Here is a 19,239-nt window from a genome sequence, read left to right as displayed (position 1 = left end):
ATTGCAAAAATGAAGAGCGTCAACAGCTCATTTAAGGTCACATTCTCTAGAGATCCCTTTAAGACCAATTATTACTAGTTAAATGATTGATACACAGAAAAAAAGAGAAGTTATATTCCCATGTAAGACTAAAAGATTACATTTCCTGCTCGAAATATTGCGCTACAAAGTCTACTAAACCATATTCAAGACTTAACTGAAACACTTAACCTTACACTAACACCTCAAGGGTTTCACTGCAATTTTCCTGGACAGTTTTCAGCATATTGTTGTGTCTCTCTTGCATAGTCTTTGTCATTTCAGTTGTCAAGTTTTCTTCCGTAATTAAAACCCAGTGTGCTGTCGGCCAGTAGACGCCTACCTCAGTTGTTTACACAGCAACACTGAAACTTGAGCCAGAGACAAAAAGCTCATCTCATCTACTAAGATATAAACACTAAGACTGCAATTTTAAACACAACATACAATTTTCTATTTGTGTTACCATATCACTAAGTTTAGTTGTTACATGCAACACACTGGCATAAATATTTATCTGGTTGCACTTGGCTGCTCTTGGCTGCACTGGCTGGATTTTGTGTCTTTTGTATTCATGTTGAGAAAAATGAGTGATTTAGAGTGTTGGAAAAAAGGTTCTGAAATCAATAGTAATATAGTATAGTTTTTTTTAATCAATAAATGTTATGAAGAACCTTCACTACATTGCTGGTTTTTATCATTGAGTAGCCTCTTTGCATGGCTGTGCATGGACTGATATTACTAAGGGCACTGAGTGTCAAACTTGATGGCGGCTATTTTCAGTAACTTTCAAAAACTGAACACTGTATTGTTTTTTTTTGTTTTTTTTTTACCTAGGCCAGAACTAGGGCTCAACTACTGAAAGTGCAAAATATAATACCTGTAGTTAAGTGAAGACTTTGGAAAGGACAGTACTGTAGAACAGAGACTATTCAATCTATGCCACAGCTTGTTTGAACACAGTTCTCTGCGTCAGTAGTTGTTTCAGCCTGAAAAACACTGACCCGTGAAGTGTGTGTTAGTGTGCTTCACTAGACTTTTCTTGTGGACCTTGATTTTTAGTGGATATTGATTCTTCAGATTGTTTGCTTGAATCAGGCCATCCTTCTGAACAGTCATTGCTCCAGTCAGTGTTCTCCCTCTGCAGACAATACTTGTTGGGGAAAACTGTAACCACTTGCAAATTGTTTTATTGCCATATTGTCTCTTTTGTGTAGTTTCTGAGTGTTTCTGAGCAACTTCCAACATAGTGAGATTTCTTATACACAACGCAGTCTACATGTTTATTTAGTTAGCACTGTAGTACATTTTGTACCGTTGTACATACCGTGTCTGTGTGAATACTGCTCTGAGGCTTTTAGACAGAGACAGGCACGTATCTGGTTTACTTTGCAAACCAGGGGTGGGGAGGTTATTAAAGTTACCAGTCCTATGTATTGTACATCTACTGTTTTCTTTGTCACAGCTGAGTCGTGTTTAAATTGCCTGGCTCTGTAGGGAAGATGGCTGGAAGGTGAAAGAAGTAGTTATGTTTTGTAGTGTCAGTGAAATGATTTTACACTTGTATTACTAGTGTTATCCCAGGAATAAGTAATAATTCTTCACTGCTTAACAAAATAAACATGGCTATTACCTAAATCTTAATTCAGGTGTGAAATACTGCAACAAAGAAATATGAATAAGAAATTATGATGAATGAAGTTTTGTGAGTTGATGTCTTGTCCTCAATGATCTCTCATGAGTCTGTACAAAAAGTCAGTGGTATGTGTTTGTTATTTTGGTACTCTGGTGAGATTGGATGTTGACATGAACAAAGGAAAGTAGTTCCACTTATCACCGGAGAATGAGATTAAGGAAAAGGCATCCATTCAAAAACAAAACTTCACTTTCGGTGCAAACCTTTACTTGATCTCCTTGCACTTATTGAATAGATATAGCACTTAGTACTTACACCAAGGTCTCCTACTGCACTGAAGCTTTAGTGTTGTCGTTCACTTGTAAGTCGCTATGGATAAACACGTCTGCCAAAATGAGTAAATGTAAATGAACACACTGTTTGCTCAATGGAGCTTGCTGATCTATTTTTGGTAGCACTGAGAGGCAAGTGCAATTTCGGCTTTGGAATTACTGCTTGGCTGCAGTGTCCTTTACAAGAGGCTTAAATAAGAGGTTTAAAAATTGTGCTAATTTCGCTGAAAATCTTCTCAAATATTGTTTATGTCTCCATACAATACTAAGAATACAGGTGGGGCTGCATTTCTTTACCTTTTGTATCACCACTATTGATTGAGTGGAGGGAATCACAACACTGACACAGTGGGCTTCTAATGCACAGTAACATGAGATGAGAGGGATTTAGCTGTACACAAGAGAAGTTTATTTAGCTGTACAGAACCATCACCCCCTATAGCTTTTGTATTTACTCTATAATCAGCTGCTTCAGTCATTTTACACAAACAGAACAGATCCTATATAAAAGAGTATGACATTTGTGCTCAAGATCACTGCTGGAAGTTGCTCTGATCAGTGAGCGTTTAGTTGATTTTTCATTTTACGGACACACATGCACACAAATTTCATACACATGATCACAAAATGTCACCATCAGTTATACTTTCCAAACCGTTTTACTACATTTCACTTTTACCACCAAGTGGTAGTGGTATGTGTGTGTGTGTGTGTGTGTGTGTGTGTGTGTGACAGACTACTTGCAACAGTCTTCTTGTTTTTAGTATTCTGAGTGCACATGGCCTAGATATCTTGTAACCTGACCTGAGATTAGAGTTAAGGACAAAGCAATAGTTCCTGATTCTCAGCTTCACAGAAATGAGCGAGAACTCACTCTTTGCAGATCTCAGCTTTGCTCTTGTCTCTGATTATTAAGAGCAGAGACGGAACAACAAGAGAGAGGGAATATTTTTGGACACGTTCTTTTACATTAATATACAGAAAATATAGTATGTTCAGTTTTTATTTTATTTTAGAATAACAAAAGGTAGTATGGACATTGAAACTGACTTGATTTGCTTACACTGTGCTGTAATCAGATAGTTTGGGAAATACTTGATGAGATGTTTGACAGTGTTTTTCTTTTATCTTTTCTCACAAGATAACACCCTGTTTAAAACAGCTTTATGTGTTTTATAAAGTTTTCTGAAGACTACAGCTTTATAAGTGAATGACTGACCAGCCACACAAAGTCAGTCCTCTCATAGCTCCTGTAGTATTTCCATTTATAGTTTTTCAGCAACCCTAGTGACACAATAATTCAATAATAAATTTCTCTGGTAACTGAAAGTTAGAAAGGAGTTTTCAATGTACTATTTTAGTAATGAGATTTTCCTGCTGTCAAACCATGGTGGTGTGTCGAGGTTTGATGGTCTAAATGTGTCATATCCAATGTGGAGCAGGCATAACCCAGACTTGAGATCGATATGTGTGTCGCAGCTTCATTAAAGTGCAGTCTGCAGTTGGTCACCCCTCTGATGACACATTGTAGTGATACAAAAAATCATTCTGTGCAGTTTATGTGGTTGGTAAACAAAAAAAATCACAAATGACTTTCTCAGTGACTACTCCAGGCTCTGCAGCTGCTTTTGGTCTCATGATCTTTTATTATAGATGTGGATAGGTCACGGTTAGTCTGTACTTTGCCTGTATTTAAGAAAAAAAAAAAAAAAAGAAGCCCTCTCAGTTGGCTTGGCCCAGTTACAACCTTGGATAACCTCTTTGTGGATTTATGGTAATGTTCACACTCAAAGAGCAGGGACCACTGAGAATATAACAGGACCTTGTGTGTTTAACAACATTAAATCACAGTTGATATAGATTACAAATCAGTAAAACTGTACCTAGATAAATCACAATTACAAAACGCCAAATAATTTATCGCATACTTTTTTGCACCCTTTAAGACAGTTTGTAGTGGTGACACCTTTGGCACCTTTGAGATTATGTGTCAGCGTTGCACATCTGAACACTGCAGAACAGGATGTGCAGAAACAACATGTTTTGCTTTGCAATGGAGACAATGAGTGAGCATTGCCTACACAATATAATATAAACATTGAACATGCAAAATCTGTGTAGAGAAGGCTTACTGTGATTCTTGTCCTCATTTTCTTTTCTTCTTTTTTGTGAAACATGTCTTTCTAAGTATATGATGAAAATTCCAGTAGAAAGCCTCAGTTCACTGTCTTCAATAAACTTAAAAGCCAGTGATACTGTGTGTATGTTTTCATCAGAGTGGATAACTTCGGCCTGGGACTGCTGCTCCAGACCAAGCAGATCAAGAGGATGATCTCCTCATATGTTGGAGAGAATGCAGAGTTTGAGCGACAGTATCTGGCAGGAGAGTTGGAAGTAGAACTCACACCACAGGTTCGTCAGAAAACACATAGAAATGCTTATAGTCTTTACACAAAACACACAAATCACACAAACCAAATTCATTTAAGAAGTCTTGACATGTTAAATTCCAACATCCAAAGGATCAGGATACGTACTACAAAGACATGCAGCTGACATTTATCTATTGTGCTCATCTCTATCTGTCACCCTTTTTTCTCCAAAGGGCACTCTTGCAGAGAGGATCAGGGCTGGAGGTGCTGGGATTCCAGCCTTCTTCACAGCCACAGGCTATGGCACACTGATCCAAGAGGGAGGCTCTCCCATCAAGTACAACAAAGATGGCAGCATTGCCATCGCCAGTGAGAAGAGACAGGTGAGGGTGCTGTCTTCCCTACTGTGGTTGTGCCATGGAGCAAAGTTTAATTTGCTTGGGATGACTGCAGAAATTTCTCTAGACCTGTGGCCAGCTTCCCTGCTAGTTTGTTAAATGGTTTGAGTTTGCTTCCTGATGATTGAACAAATCATATTAATGACATTCATGTATCAGTATCAGCTTTAAACTATGAGAACACACTTAAGTAGGACTGGCCACTGCAAAGAGTTCATGTTCTTAATGTGAATGTATGAACCGAGCGCACTGATTGCACAGCACAAAACTCATGTCTGGAGAAAGCCTGCATTGTTATGAATGTTTTAAAAATGAAAACTACAAATTGGTTGACTGGTTGTACTTTAGCATTGTAGCAAACCCAAAGTAACTGCATTAGAATAATGAGAGAAACATTTCAGGTCCTTCATGTTTACAAAAATAACACACAAGGCTGATGTGTCTCCATGAATGTTCATAGTGCTTTTGAATTTCTTGTGCTCAGTAATGACTAATCTAGGTCTGGACTCAAGTATTTAGGCCAAGTGAACATAAAAACAGGTCACCTTGTTCAGCCTTGACTGTGTTCAGTGCAACGTAAACTTGAACTGTGCTGTCATTGTGCACAGGTGCAAGAGTTCAATGGCAGGCACTACATCATGGAAAAGGCCATCACCGGAGACTTTGCATTGATCAAAGCATGGAAGTCCGACAGGGCTGGAAACATTATTTTCAGGTAACTGCCGAAGTCACAATGCAAATAAAGTGTTTTGATCATGTTGCACTAAAATCCTGCACTAAACAGGAATATCTGTACAGATCACACATCATTAGAACAGACATGTTGTATCATGGCAAAGCCATTATTTATGTTGTAAAGGATTCAGCTTAATCACCTTGGTTGTGTTTGCACAACAATCAGCATGTGCTTGGTGTATGTGAATAAGGGAAGTTAGTAGGTGTAGTAAAGTCTTTCTCCACAAGAGAGCACTGTCCTCCAGTAAACTCCCAGCTTATACTGTGACATTGGATATCATGTTGAGAGTTTTTGAGCTGTTTTGGTTGAATTTTTCCCTTACCTCAAATTTATTTCAACATCACATCTGTCTTTCTCATCTCTGTCAGGAAAACAGCCAGGAACTTCAATCAGCCCATGTGCAAGGCAGCCAAAACCACTATAGTTGAGGTATGCATTTCCTGCAACACAATCGCACGCTTTTAATGTCTGTCTGGAACATATCTTTTCACACAAATGTATCTGCGCAGTCACCATCTCAAAACCTACGCTTCGGCTTTCTTTTAATGGTTTTCATGCATTATGTAGACTCATTTTCGAGGAATTTAGCTGCTCCGGTGCCCAAACAGCTGAAAAGGACCCATGAGGCAAAAACATAAACAATATGAAAGTCAACACTCAAACACAATAACAACTGAACTTTGAGAACACGTATCCATATATCATGATAAAAATATCCTAAATTAAAACCATTCTTAAACTCCAGCGCTTCCCAGAACTGGTCTGGAATGAAATCACCACCAAATCACCCCACCACATACATCTACAATACCCTATGGAAAAAAAAATATTTGAGTCATATTTAACTGTTGACTATAGAAGAAAGTAGGGTAAAGAAAACAGCCATTTGAGATTTGAAACCATGCACACAAAAGCAGTAATCCTGCAGCCGGTAGAGCAAAATAAAACGTCATCTTTTCAAATAGATGCTATCCAACCACTCTCAGAGGACACTGTGGGGAAAATAAGATATTCCTTTCTTTTTTCTTACACTCAAAGTCGGGAGCAGAAATGTGAGACAGGCCTCTTGCTATGGCTGAGGGCTGAAAAGATCACCTTGAATTGGGAATAGTTTATATTCCTCTGAATATAACTGTTAGACCCCAGATATTATTAATAGAGTTTTTAGTTTAGTTTAGTTTTTAAAGTCTTAACCTCCATTTGTATGACCAGAAATGGAGTGAGCATGTCCTGCCATCTCTGGGCTGTCTGTGTCATACCTAGTTTCATTCAGTCTGTCTGGTTACTCACCTATCTAGCATTTGACAGTGTAGAAATGTGATAGCTCATCCCTTTTCCTCTGTGTGTGTGTGTGTGTGTGTGTGTGTGTGTGTGTGTGTGTGTGTGTGTGTGTCTGTCTTCATCTCCCTCTCTCCACTCTTTCAACACAAACAGCTTCACACCTCCCATATAGACACCGTTTGATTCAGAGAGCAGCAGGGAGAAAAACTGTGCGTGTGAAAACCATAAAACGTAGGTGCTGTCTGAAAATAAATCAGTAGCGAGGGGTCTCTCATAAATCTAAGAGAGTTCCACAAAGCACATTTCCAATTATTCCACGGTGACTGGACTTGAGATTTAGTCTGTTGTTGATTACAAATGTCTGCGACCAAATGGGGAGAGTAATTTTTTTCACTGAAGGGCTGTTGTGGAGGCTTTATGGTCGATTGATCACTAAAATTTGGTTTATAGCGGTAAGTAGAACAGGTATTAATGAGTTTTAAGACAACCGCATTCTGCACACGTCCCAAATGAAAGAACCACTAAATTCAACTATTTGGCACTAAGCCTAACCCTGTGCATTTCTGGTGACAGTTACCATGATACCAAGGATGGATATGATGAATTATGGAGAATCAGCGCTCTGGTACAATAGAAATTGCCCTGTTTTTTTTCCTACAAGGATAATGAGACTAATCGCTCTGACGGCAGTGATGCGACCAAGAAATGTGTCTGTGTGACGTCTGCTGGAGTTGTGATGTAGACGCAAGTGACATGAATGATAATACAGCTCTGCTTAGAAAGCTGCGTTATGAGATGCAAGCATAATTGGTTGGATTTAATATTGAACTGTCTGCTTCAACCTTTCTGCAGCCGAGTCATCTGCTCAAGGTGTTTTTGATGAGTGCAGAGGATAAAACAATCGTTTAAAGGGGATAGAGACCCGGGCTTCATTTGGACTGACAGATAGATGTGATGTATTTTTTTCTCTTCTTTTTTTTTTTTTCAATTTCCAGGCTTTTGTGGCATTTCTACTTCCATACAGCGGAAGGTGGAAGGAATGATATAGAAATAGAGAGGAGGAATGATATGACAAGTTGAAAGCGATAGATCCCACAGTATCACAAGCTTCCAGGATACACCTGACATACTTTAGGTAACAAGGTCTGAGGAACGTTCTGAACACAAACAGCCTCTCAGAGATTCAGAAATAATTGCTCGACTTAATTATTGAAACAAGGACACAGTGTGTATGCAGCCTTTTTAAGTGGGGTACCAAGCTTAGGTGTATAGCCTAAAGAAATCTTCTTACAAATGACCCATTTATGGAAAAAAATTAATGTTGCATCTCAATCAATTAACCTCACCCAAAACACACTCCACAACCTGACAGAAATGATCTTATTCTGGGAAAGGAAAGCTCTGCATTTGCATCTGAACCTAAATGAATCCAATTTAAATGTAATTTGATGTTCCCTGCCAGGGCTAAAACCAGACTGTGTCAAATAACTGTGTCAGTTTCAGCCTAGTATTTGAAGATTTTGCATTTCACTGCTTGACTGTCATGTCCTAATAACAAATAGTGCGTTCAAAAACTTGTCATCCACATTTCAACTAAATGGTTGCATCCAGTGGGGCATTCATTGTAGGTTATGCTGCAGGCTAACGGATGATAGCAGACAGGATTTTCAAATGTTGCATTGGAATTCAATATATTTCAAAATTGTCTTTCCCACATTATGTGGTTATTAATGTTTTTATTCCATTTTGAAAGTATGACATGAAAAATTTGTTTTCTTCCTCATTAATATTCATCGACTTCAAATTCATTCTATTAAATATTAAATAAACATGGCTTCCAATGCAAAATAAATATTAAATTAAAAAATATTTGTATTTCAAGTGCATATTCAGACTAACATTCAGTAGGTGTGTGTCTAAGAATATGATTATTTTATGGCAGTGCAGGTAACATATGAACTTTATCTATGACAAGCCTACTTATTGGTGGCAATAAAGTTATAAGCCTGTATTGCAGCACCCATTAAGAACCTTTTATCCCTGATACTGAGGCAATTACCGTCTCTGAAAATAAATGCGTCTCTGGGATTCAGTCCACGCTCAAGTCATAAATCCGGTGATGTCCTGTCAATATTGATCCTGTCGTTTGGGTGCTGGTTAAGGCAGGGAAAGGAACCAACAGACAGGGTCAGGTGTTTTTGAAGCTATTTATTTAACTCTCAGCTTGGCAGCTCAGGCCAATGTGGAGCAAGGTCTTAGAGGAACATGTTGCACAGTGAACTGCTTGTCCACTTGACTAAATTTCTTTCTCTGTAGCCTTTACACATCCAGGTAGACTCAAATTGTTCCGGGGCCATGCCCTGGAACAATTTGAGCCCCTTATGAAAAGAAAAAAAATGTCAGGATACTGTGGGAAAATGACAATCCTAGGGAAAATTGAGCAAAATAAAGATGATTCACAGCTCTGTTTCAGTCAAATTGCAGCAACTTAGACAGCACAAAGATAAAGATGGATGTAGCCTCCATCATGTCACCCATAGGTTTCTGTTAAGTGGTTTTGAAGCTCAGAGTGGGCTGCTCCGCCATCACCATCTTGGCAGTGCTTGACCACCTAACCCCCTGCTAATCCAAAAATGAGAAAAAGAGGTGAGGTGATGCTGAGACTCTGGTGAATGCCAGTTTGATAACTGTGTCTTGCTTAAAGGTTAACCCAAGGAAAGATACCTGCTAATTAGTGCTAACGTATAAATAAAATAATCAAAAAACAGGAGCACAGACTTACTCATGTTCTGTTAGTAAATTAATCAACAACAAGCCATTTGTCATGTTCACTGACACGAATTAGCTGAGGTGACGTCTAGCAGACAGTTAGCAGCTATCCAACTGTGACAGAATCCACCTGTCATTCAAAGTGGCCACACCCTCAATTGTGTATAATTTCTAAGCCTTAATGAAATTTTAACGGATGAGTTATATAAAAATTTACCCCCTCCCTGTACATTTGTTATGAATGGTGAAATTACTATAGAGACTAAAACCGTTTTTTGTACCAGGCTGTAAACATGTTTATTTCTGCTGTTAAGTGAGGAATTTTAACATAAGAGTCTGTGGGGATTGACTCTCTTTTGTAACCAGCGTCAATAGGCCATTCTAAGACCTAGAGTTTTTGGCACTGCTTGGATTCAATCCACATTACATTAGTTTAATTCCTATCTTCAAAATACTTAATCTATTTTGAAATTAAGTCCCCTATCCAGAGTCAAGGAGACCCCTTAATCTCCTTTTCAATATGAGTATGTTTCCTGACTTTGTTTTTTGTTAAGCAGTAGAATATCACCACATCAAAGTCTGTCAAAGCGAGTTCCATAAAAACTGGAAACCAGCTGGAACCAACTGGAAACTTTCCCCTCGACACTTCACTAAAGCTGGTTCCCATTAGCCTGTTGAATAACATTTTGTTTAGCCAACCCACTCAAATCATTGTTTGAATTACCTGGACTTGAAATCTTAACTCAGCAGGCTGAGATGACACAGTCTTTATTCTTTGAAAGGGCACATTAAATTGAAATATTTAAATACTTTACATCTTTAACTGTCAGTCATCAAAGGATCCATTTTAATTAGAATTTTGAATTTTTGATCTCCTTCACTTCATGCTCAGTGAATGTGTATGTAATGCATTAAATATCCCTGAGAGGAACAGATGCCTAGAAATGTAACCTGGTGACACCACTTTTGTGAGACATTAATGGCAATTCTGGAAAGCAAATTTAATTGATCTTCCAGTAGGGGGAGCAATTATCACCAGCCAACTCCACTCCACATCTACCATGTTCAAGATAAATGGATTAACACTCTGTTATAATCTACGATATATTCTATCATGGTATGGATATACAGTACATGTCCTGTTATTAACATTAAATTTAGTCCTCACTGCTGCTGATAGTGGTCAGGTCAGTGAACACTGGTGAATCATTGTCATCCCTTTCCCAGTTCTGATACATAAATATACCAGGCAGGAGGGGTGTCAGAAAACGAGAGATAACACAAAAGCACTTTGAAAATTACCAGATCATCACCAGCTCCTGCCACGGTTGCTAGGCAACCAAAGCCAGCTATTCAATTGTTGAGTGTTCCACGGTATCCAGCTGGTCCAGTTATTCCCTTATCGCAGGTACAGTGAAAGGCCCCAGTGCATTGTGGGATACATTACAACAGAGACTGAATAAAAGCAGTGGTTTCTGTTGTTTTGACCATCAGTCGCAGTAAATGACTCAACTGTATTCTGTTACTCTGGCAATGCGATGTAGTTGTGTGGGTGTTAGTGTGCACAACCCAACCAGTCATGCGTGAACTGAATGAATGTATTTATAAGTGTGTTTTGTTCTTTTGACCAGGCTGGAGGTCTAATTGGATATAAATGACTTAGTATCCTGAGGGGTTTCAGCATCAGCCTTCCATTTGCATTCGTGTTGAAACAAAGATAGTGGCAAGGGTTTAAACAGTGTATTGTATTGTGCCTTAGATGTGATTACTATTGCAACAAAAAAAAAAACAACACATTTGCAAAAAAAAATATTTGGGCTTGAGCTATTGTTGGTGTAGGTAATGTTCTACGTTTCTTTACTCCAATGTTTGGCATTGGATTGATAATGTGTTAGCATGAAACATTTAGTCTTTTCTCTGCTACATAATGCTTTGTTTGCTCACTGCTAGAATTTCAATTATTTATTCCAGCCAACGTTTTCCACGCCTTGTTGAGTTTTCTCGCCTTGTTCTTGACTTATGCCCTTGACTAACTCCATTACTCAAGCTACTGTTGGCAAATAATTACAAATCTACTAATTTTCCCCATCATTTCCCGCATAAAGAGGTTTATGAATTAGCTTTTGTGTGCAATGAATGTCATAATTTCTGTTTGTATTTTGCACAATTTGTAGGGTGTTGTGGGTGCAGACATGGTCTAGGTCAGTGGTCCTCAAACTTTTTCACATCAAGGACCCCTAAACTGATACAGATTAGACCTTGGACCCCTTTTTTATAAGATTTTGTCCCAGGATCCCCCATCTAAAAAAAAAAAAAAGAGTTTTGCTTTTAGATGTTTTATCAGACAAAGTATTTGAAACTCATGACAAAATAGTCATATGTTCTGTCATTGTGTTACTTACGGATGGAACTATAGTGAAAATAAATGATTCCCCTTTTTGCTGGAGACCCCCAGGAACCCCTTTAAGGAACCTTGGGGGTCCTTGGACCCCACCCTGAGAACCACTGGTCTAGGTGATTCCCTTTCCATCCCTGCTTTGGTTCATTACCACAGTGTTGCAAAAGTGATGGGTAGCCTTAGTTTAATAGGTATCATAGGATTCAGAGGGGGATATGGTTTTGTATATAGTATTGTATGGTACAGTATATAGTAAAGATGACAAGTATCTCTACAGCGGCATTGCTCACCACAGAGTCCTCATTTTTTACATTCTATAGTATGTACAAAACAAAGTTAACCATGTTCTCGATATAGTGCCTCTATTTTGACTTTGAGATGAAACCTTTCCAAAGCAAATGGTGGTAATTGCAGGGCTGGCTTGGCTACCACAGCAAATTGCTGTAATATCAATGGACAGATGGACATTAAAAGCCTCTGACATCATTTCTTTTTTTACCCACAAAAAGTGTGTGTATGCTCATTTGTATGCATGTACGGGAAGAAAACACATCACAATGACACTGATAACATTTATATTGTACTTATACATCCATTTAGTAGACTCTCTTGATATGTGAGACCATACATCAATTCATGAATTGGCAACCTTCAAAGTGATCGAGGCCAGTAAGATAAATTTATTGTAGCCTTAAAAGACGCTAACCCTAACCCAAGAGGTAAGCTCATGAATGAACCCATGAAGTATATCTAGTAAGTCAACTGTTAAGATTTGGCCAAGAAAGATCTCAGAGATAAATGACCAGATAATATTTACATTTGTGTGTCAGTTTTCTGAAACTAAACTGAAAGTTTTTCTGTCCATGCTAATTAAAGCACTACTGAATTCATTTGTGCACATAATAAACATAAAATTCATATTTACATCAGATTAAAGTAGTTGACTGAATATAGCTGCTCAGGTCAAGTCTTTCCTGCATGAATTTACATGAACATTTGAATGTATGATTTCACGTTGAGCTGAATAGAAAAGCTGTTTTGATATTTTAAAACCAGTGTATCTTACAGCTTAAATTTTTAAGGTCATTGATGGCAGTATTTGCCCAACTGCAATACCAGTTATTGCTACCAAAGCATTGAGTATTTTGGTCATGTCTAATCTGAAATGCAACATTACGTCACTTAGGCTGACAGGTTGGAACAGACTTATATTCAAGTGCCATACTGACATTGACTCTTATGATTGATGCTAAAGCTGATGACGCACTCTGGGGCTAAGGTTGAAAAGAGAGACAGAAAAGCAGACAGAGAGGGATGTTGAAGGGGAGTGGAAAGGGACTACAGATCTGCTGAACATATGCACAAACTGTGTTTGAACTTATAGTCAGAACGTATAATATGCAAATTTGCCATTTCAAAGTTCCCCGACGACTGCCTATCATCTGAATCTGAAGCACACTTCACAGAGGCTTGTGTGTTCTTTGAAATGTAAACACTACCATTTGAGCTGGGCGTGAAGTTGTCCATTCCGACTGCTTTGGTGTGCAGTATGCGTGATTTGAACAAAATGTATTTTTAGTTCCTGTAATTTTGTTAGGGTTTGCACTGGTTGGCTGTCTCCCATTTTGTGGATAGCATAAAGGCTGTCATAGACGAGGCAAGCTTCCACTGAGAGGAAACAGATTGCTCATGTTGTCAGTATTCTGGGTTAGAGGATAAAGCCGGAGCTGAGCCCGAAAGTGGCAGCAGAGCATGGCCAAGTGCCCACACTCACAGACACACATGCACACGCACACAAACACACATGCACATGCACTGGGAGGAAGATGGAGAGGCTATAAATACACAGGGTAATGAGAGTGGGGTGTCGCTGTCATCCTCATGCTCTGTCGCCTGTAGCTACACCATCTCCTCCTCCTGGCTGTCGCATTTCAGTATGCGGGCAAACACGCATACACCCAAACAAAATAAAGACATGATGGATTATAAGATCAGGTAACTCTATAATTAAAGTATTAGCTACTGAAGCTTGTCTGTAATATCCTAGTTAATCAAGGCGTTATATTAATCTGGTTTGAAATTAAAAATCGAAACTTGAGATTGATAAATTTGCAGTCTGAGCTGACGCAGTTTTATTAAGGTCTTTTTGGTCAGTTTAGTAAATGTTTCAACTCTGTCTGAGTAAAGTTTTTGCCCCACTAGTTGAGCCTAAGGGTGGAAATGTGATCCAAAATAAGAAAACCAAACAACTACTTTCCAGATTGTCATTGAATTTGCTGTAGACGTTCATGTCCCCTCGTAGAAAATTCCTTTTAATTTCAGTGAGGCTCAGATTTTAACTTTAGCACAACCATCAGGACAAATTTCTACTTGCATACAATATATGACAAAAGTGTCCTAAAAGGAAAGGGGTCAGTTCTCAAAGGAGATAAAATTTGCTCAATAAATTTTATGTCATCCTGCCAACTGGATGTTGATATTTTGTGTGCACAAGATACTGATGAATGACCTGATTTTCATTAAATGTACCATGGTTGTCAATGATTATCAGAGGAAAAATTTACTTTTTCTTTTTAGTTTTGGATGACTGTAAAAGCCAAATTCTACTTTATCACCAGCTTTAGGATAGTTGTGCAGTGTTGGTCACAGTTTTGCACCCATCGCTGTTGCGTGTAAATTTAACGATGTTATTCATTGATTCAGTTCAGTACCTTTTGTAATCGAGGATGTAATAAATATTTTAGTTTCTAGAGGCCATTCACTTCCTAACATTTTGTTGGACCAGACAGAATTATACCGTCTTATACTCCAACTCCTGCTTGTTAATTTGGCGACTGGAATGTAACCCAGATGATCAACAGGAGTGCAAGCAACTCAAATGAATACCTTTACTCAGTCATGCTAATCACTAAAATGAATGGAAAACATAAACAACTGTCTATTCTTAAAAATGCAGCCAAACTGTAAATGTAGCACTGTTTTTATTTTGTTTTGGTTGTTGGTGGTTTATTCTAGGAATGTGGTAGCATTGTGTATCAATCAGTTTGAGATTAACAATATTTGACAAAGCTCACGGCCTAAAAAAAAGCAGACACTCTCGAAAAAAGGCTTGTTGTGTCCCCAGAGGGCACTTTGGTTCCCTCTATCCTCCTGCCAGCTCACTTCATGCCTCGCTTTGCTCTCATTGATGTGAAAATTGTTCTACAGATACGGGAATATCAATGTGTGTGTGCCTATGCGTGTGCCTGTTCGCTTGCTCCACACACCTGCTCATTTGCGTGCGTGTCTATGTGTTATTCTTGTGTGTTTTTTATTATTATGTTTTAATGCTTTATCCCTCCTCGTCCGTTCAACCTCCCGTCTGAACTACATCTGAGCACCGGTGCAGCCGGGACACATCACCTAGATGAAAGGAACCGAGGCTTTTTTATGTACACAGCACATTTAAATTGTATGAGCCTGTTATTGTGCTGTGACTTAGCTTTGGAAGGCTAATTGAAAACTGAGCTGAATACATGGTTTGCTTGCATGTGTGTAAGAGACCAACAGACGGACATGGAGAAACCCATCTCTGAGTCTCTGAGGTGGTATTTCTGTTTATTCTGTTTTTTTTTTGTGTTTTTTTTTGTTTTGTTTTTTTAGGGGCACTCTTTTTTTTTCACAATTAGGGATTAACACTGTTAATTAAATTCATTCATCTGAAGTCTTGAAATTCATGCCACCAAATAATTGTAGTGATTCTCTTGCCCAGAGTCTTCCCTATTTTATTACTGTTACAGTTTTATAATGTGATGCGTGCAGTCTTGCTTGATGAAGACGTCTATGGAAATCATCATTCTCACAAAAGACAGATCAAGCCCCCGGAGAAAGCTGTGGGTGGATGTGTGGGACTGCTGTATCAGTTCTCTTGCACTACCAATCTCATCCTGCATGGCCTCATTTTCAGTGTGGAGCGTCAGAGATTTACCATAACCCAACCTTAGAGAACCAGAAAAAGAGTCTAAAATCACTTTACGGTCCTCAGTGGCCCTAGCTCACCACAGACCAAAGCCTGCGTATCCATGACAACGCTAAGATGGGATCCACTCTTAGCCATTGACTCCTCTCAGTCAGCGCTGAGTGCTGAGGGAGGAAGTGGAGATAAAGAGAGATTCAATTCAATTTGCTCTGAACGGCTGCTTGCCCCTCATGTAAATGGAATAAGTAGGTTACACTCTGAGCCACACAGGAGTGAAGCACAGAAAAGTAGAGGAGAGGGCGAGAATTATGTTGTCATGGGTAAATCCCCTTTTAGTCCCCAGCGATGTGATGATAGATCTGGTGCTTCATTGCTCTCTCCTCCTTTTTTCCTTTTAATTTTGTGTCATCTCGAGGGCTTTTCCCCCTTGAAGACTCTTCAGGAAGAAAGAAATTGCACCTCCTCCCTGCTAGGGCGTCTTCAGTGTGATAAAGGGAAAACAAGTTCTCTCTGCTTGCTGTTGATCCCTTCCCAGTTTAGTTTGATTCTTATGTTGACTCAAAATCCCAGGGACCACTGTGTTTAATATAAGCCTACTGTAAACATGATATACAGTGCATTCAGAAAGTGTTCAGACCCCTTCACTTTTTTCACATTTTGTTATGTTGCAGCCTCATGCTACAATTGTTTAAATTCAGGGCAAAAAACAAGCCGTGAGGTGGAAGGAACTGCCTGCAGAGCATAGACACAGGATTGTGTCGAGGCACAGATCTGGCGAGGGCTACAAAACAATTTGTACTGCTTTGAAAATTCCTGAGAGCACAGGGACCTCCATAATTCTCAAATGTAAGAAGTTTGGACCTATCAGGACTCTTCCCAGAGCTGGCTCCACGGCCAAACAGAGCGATTTAGGCAGAAGAAGGGAGAAACTCCCAGAAGGACAACCATCACTGCAGCACTCCACCTATCAGGGCTCTATGGCAGAGTGGCCAGACAGAAGCCTCTGCTCAGTGGAAGACACTTTAAAGCTGCTTGGACTTGGCGAAGAAGGAAAAAAAAAAGAAACTCTTAAAGGACTCTCACACTGTGAGAAACAACATTCTCTGTTCTGATTAAACCAAGATTGAGCTGTTTGGCATCAATTCTTAGTGTCATGTCTGAAGGGAAACCAGGCACCGCTCGCATCACTGCATCAACTACCCAATACCATCCCAACAGACCTGAAAATGGCTGTCCACTGAGCCTGAGATTATCTGCAGAGAAGAATGGCAGAAAATCCCCAAATCTAATTTTACAAAGCTTGTCCTGTTATACCCAAGACGACCCAAGAGAAGGTGCTTCAACTAAGTCCTGAGTAAAGGGTGCAAATATTTATGTCAGTGTGATATATCAGTTTCCCTTTTAAATCAATTTGTAAAAAAAACAAAAATCAAAAATCTTGTTTTGACTTTGCCGTTATGGATTATTGAGTGTAGATTGATGAGGGGAACTTTTTTTTTTTTCTTTAGCATAAGGCTGCATAAAAGAAGAAGTGAAGGAGTCTGAGTGCTTTCTGAATGCACTGTATCAATTTTAGGAGCTTGAGCAGGCTAAAAATGGTCCCGCAGGAATGAGTGGAGCCCACACATGCTGCACAGCTCTTCTGAACACCTGTATAGTGGAGGCTGTAGGCTCGGTTGATAGCAGTTTGTAATGTTACCTGAGGAGGAGGGAGCAGGTGCGCTCGTGGTGGGAACTCTATCACAGTCATGTTGACCTAACTCTGCTTAAATCAATAGCCATTTCCATCTGTGTCTTGTTAGTCAGACAGGCATAAAAGCTTATGTACACTCTTCCTCTGCTGCTGGACACTTTCTACACAAAGGTGATGCACTTCTGTCTCAGAGCCAGGAATATATTGTCTGTTTAATATCTGAGACACATACCTTTATCATGTCGCCATATTAAATGTGAGAGTAATTAAAGTGTTATGAGGGTGTATATATAGACAACGAAAGTGTCCAATGTTATAACAGCGCCACTGAGGTTGTGAGAATAAGCCGAGCTAAAATGTAAACCTCAGAGAGTCCTGAGGCAGAGCCTGTGGAATAGACATAAAAATAAAAAACGTGTAGCTGTACATTGTTTTCAACATAGAGGAGTAAAAAGTCTAAGTTTGTTTTGACCTCTGTGTTTGGTTTGACCAAAGTCCTCCCAACACCAATACAATCTCCTCCACACATCTCTACTCTCCATCGCCTTTCATCCAAGGATCAAGCTACGTCCCTGGGGCTTGGAGTGTTGGCTGATCGTCTTCTGTTTTCAGTCAGCCAAGCTGGACTCAGTGGAGTTGCGAAAAGAATAAATTTAACACCCTCTCCCACAAATATTTACCGTGCCTTTGCTGTTAAAGTCATGACATGGGCAGAATTTTTAAACCTGTGAAATCATAATTGAAGATTAAATGTCCGCTTTTGCATCCCCATCAGTGTTCTTTGGGAATGGTCTTTTAAAAATGACCAAATGTAATTCATTGAGATTAGCCTGCAGAGAGGCAAAAAAGAATCAGCTGGGTTTCATCAGTTAATCTGTTATATTTCATTGCTGCGTAGGCAGAGGTTATTTCCTGGTCACGCAATGACATCAGTGCATGGTGTCCTTATCTGAACTTTAATCTCAAGGGTTGTGAGACATTTTACAGGCGAAGGTGGAGTTCATCACTCTGCGTCTCTGTGTAGGTGGAGGAGGTGGTGGACGTTGGGACCTTTGCTGAAGAGGACATCCACATACCCAGCATCTATGTCCACAAGGTTGTCAAGGGAGCCAGCTACGAGAAAAGGATTGAGGTACAAAACAAGGCCTCTCAGGGTTTTTGCATTTATACATAAAAGGCATGAAACGGCATATTCTTTCTATAGCTTCTGGACTATGTCGCTATGTGGATGTCACTTTATTGTAAGTCATGTTCCATTACCCAATTAGTTGAATTTTGTTTTTTAAATGATATATGATTAATCCTGATCTGCTCTGACTGAGCAATTTTAACAGAGTTTTAACATTTCACATATCACTGTTCAGAAACTATTGGTTCTTATTTATGTGTCCTTGTTCTCAGCTAGAAACAGTCTCTCAGGATGCTGTCTCACTTTTCCTCTTTTATACTGTATCCTTACATGGTTCCAGAAACGCACAGTAAGGAAAAGCCAGGAACAGAAGCCCAAACCAAAGAAGGACTCGGATATTGTTCGGGAAAGGATCATTCGCCGGGCTGCTCTGGAGTTTGAGGATGGGATGTATGGTATCCTTTGAAAAGAATACAAGCAGTGAATTAACAAATCATATAACTTTGTGCTCTTGATGTC

At 39.3% G+C, this 19,239-nt stretch overlaps 1 protein-coding gene across 1 annotated transcript in view; it reads left to right on the top strand.

The window, feature by feature from the left end:
• oxct1a (3-oxoacid CoA transferase 1a) overlaps positions 1–19,239 on the top strand; it is a 44,345-nt gene that overhangs the window by 3,555 nt on the left and 21,551 nt on the right. The window contains exons 4-9 of the mRNA XM_056375663.1: positions 4,263–4,398; positions 4,592–4,741; positions 5,365–5,471; positions 5,861–5,921; positions 18,616–18,723; positions 19,061–19,175. Of these exons, the coding sequence (XP_056231638.1) occupies positions 4,263–4,398; positions 4,592–4,741; positions 5,365–5,471; positions 5,861–5,921; positions 18,616–18,723; positions 19,061–19,175 (677 nt within the window). The remainder of the gene's footprint in view (positions 1–4,262; positions 4,399–4,591; positions 4,742–5,364; positions 5,472–5,860; positions 5,922–18,615; positions 18,724–19,060; positions 19,176–19,239) is intronic.

The sequence above is a fragment of the Seriola aureovittata genome, chromosome 5 (assembly GCF_021018895.1).
Source record: "Seriola aureovittata isolate HTS-2021-v1 ecotype China chromosome 5, ASM2101889v1, whole genome shotgun sequence".
Lineage (NCBI taxonomy): Eukaryota > Metazoa > Chordata > Actinopteri > Carangiformes > Carangidae > Seriola > Seriola aureovittata.
Note: the sequence above shows the minus strand (reverse complement) of the source record. Positions and strands in the feature narration are given on the sequence as shown.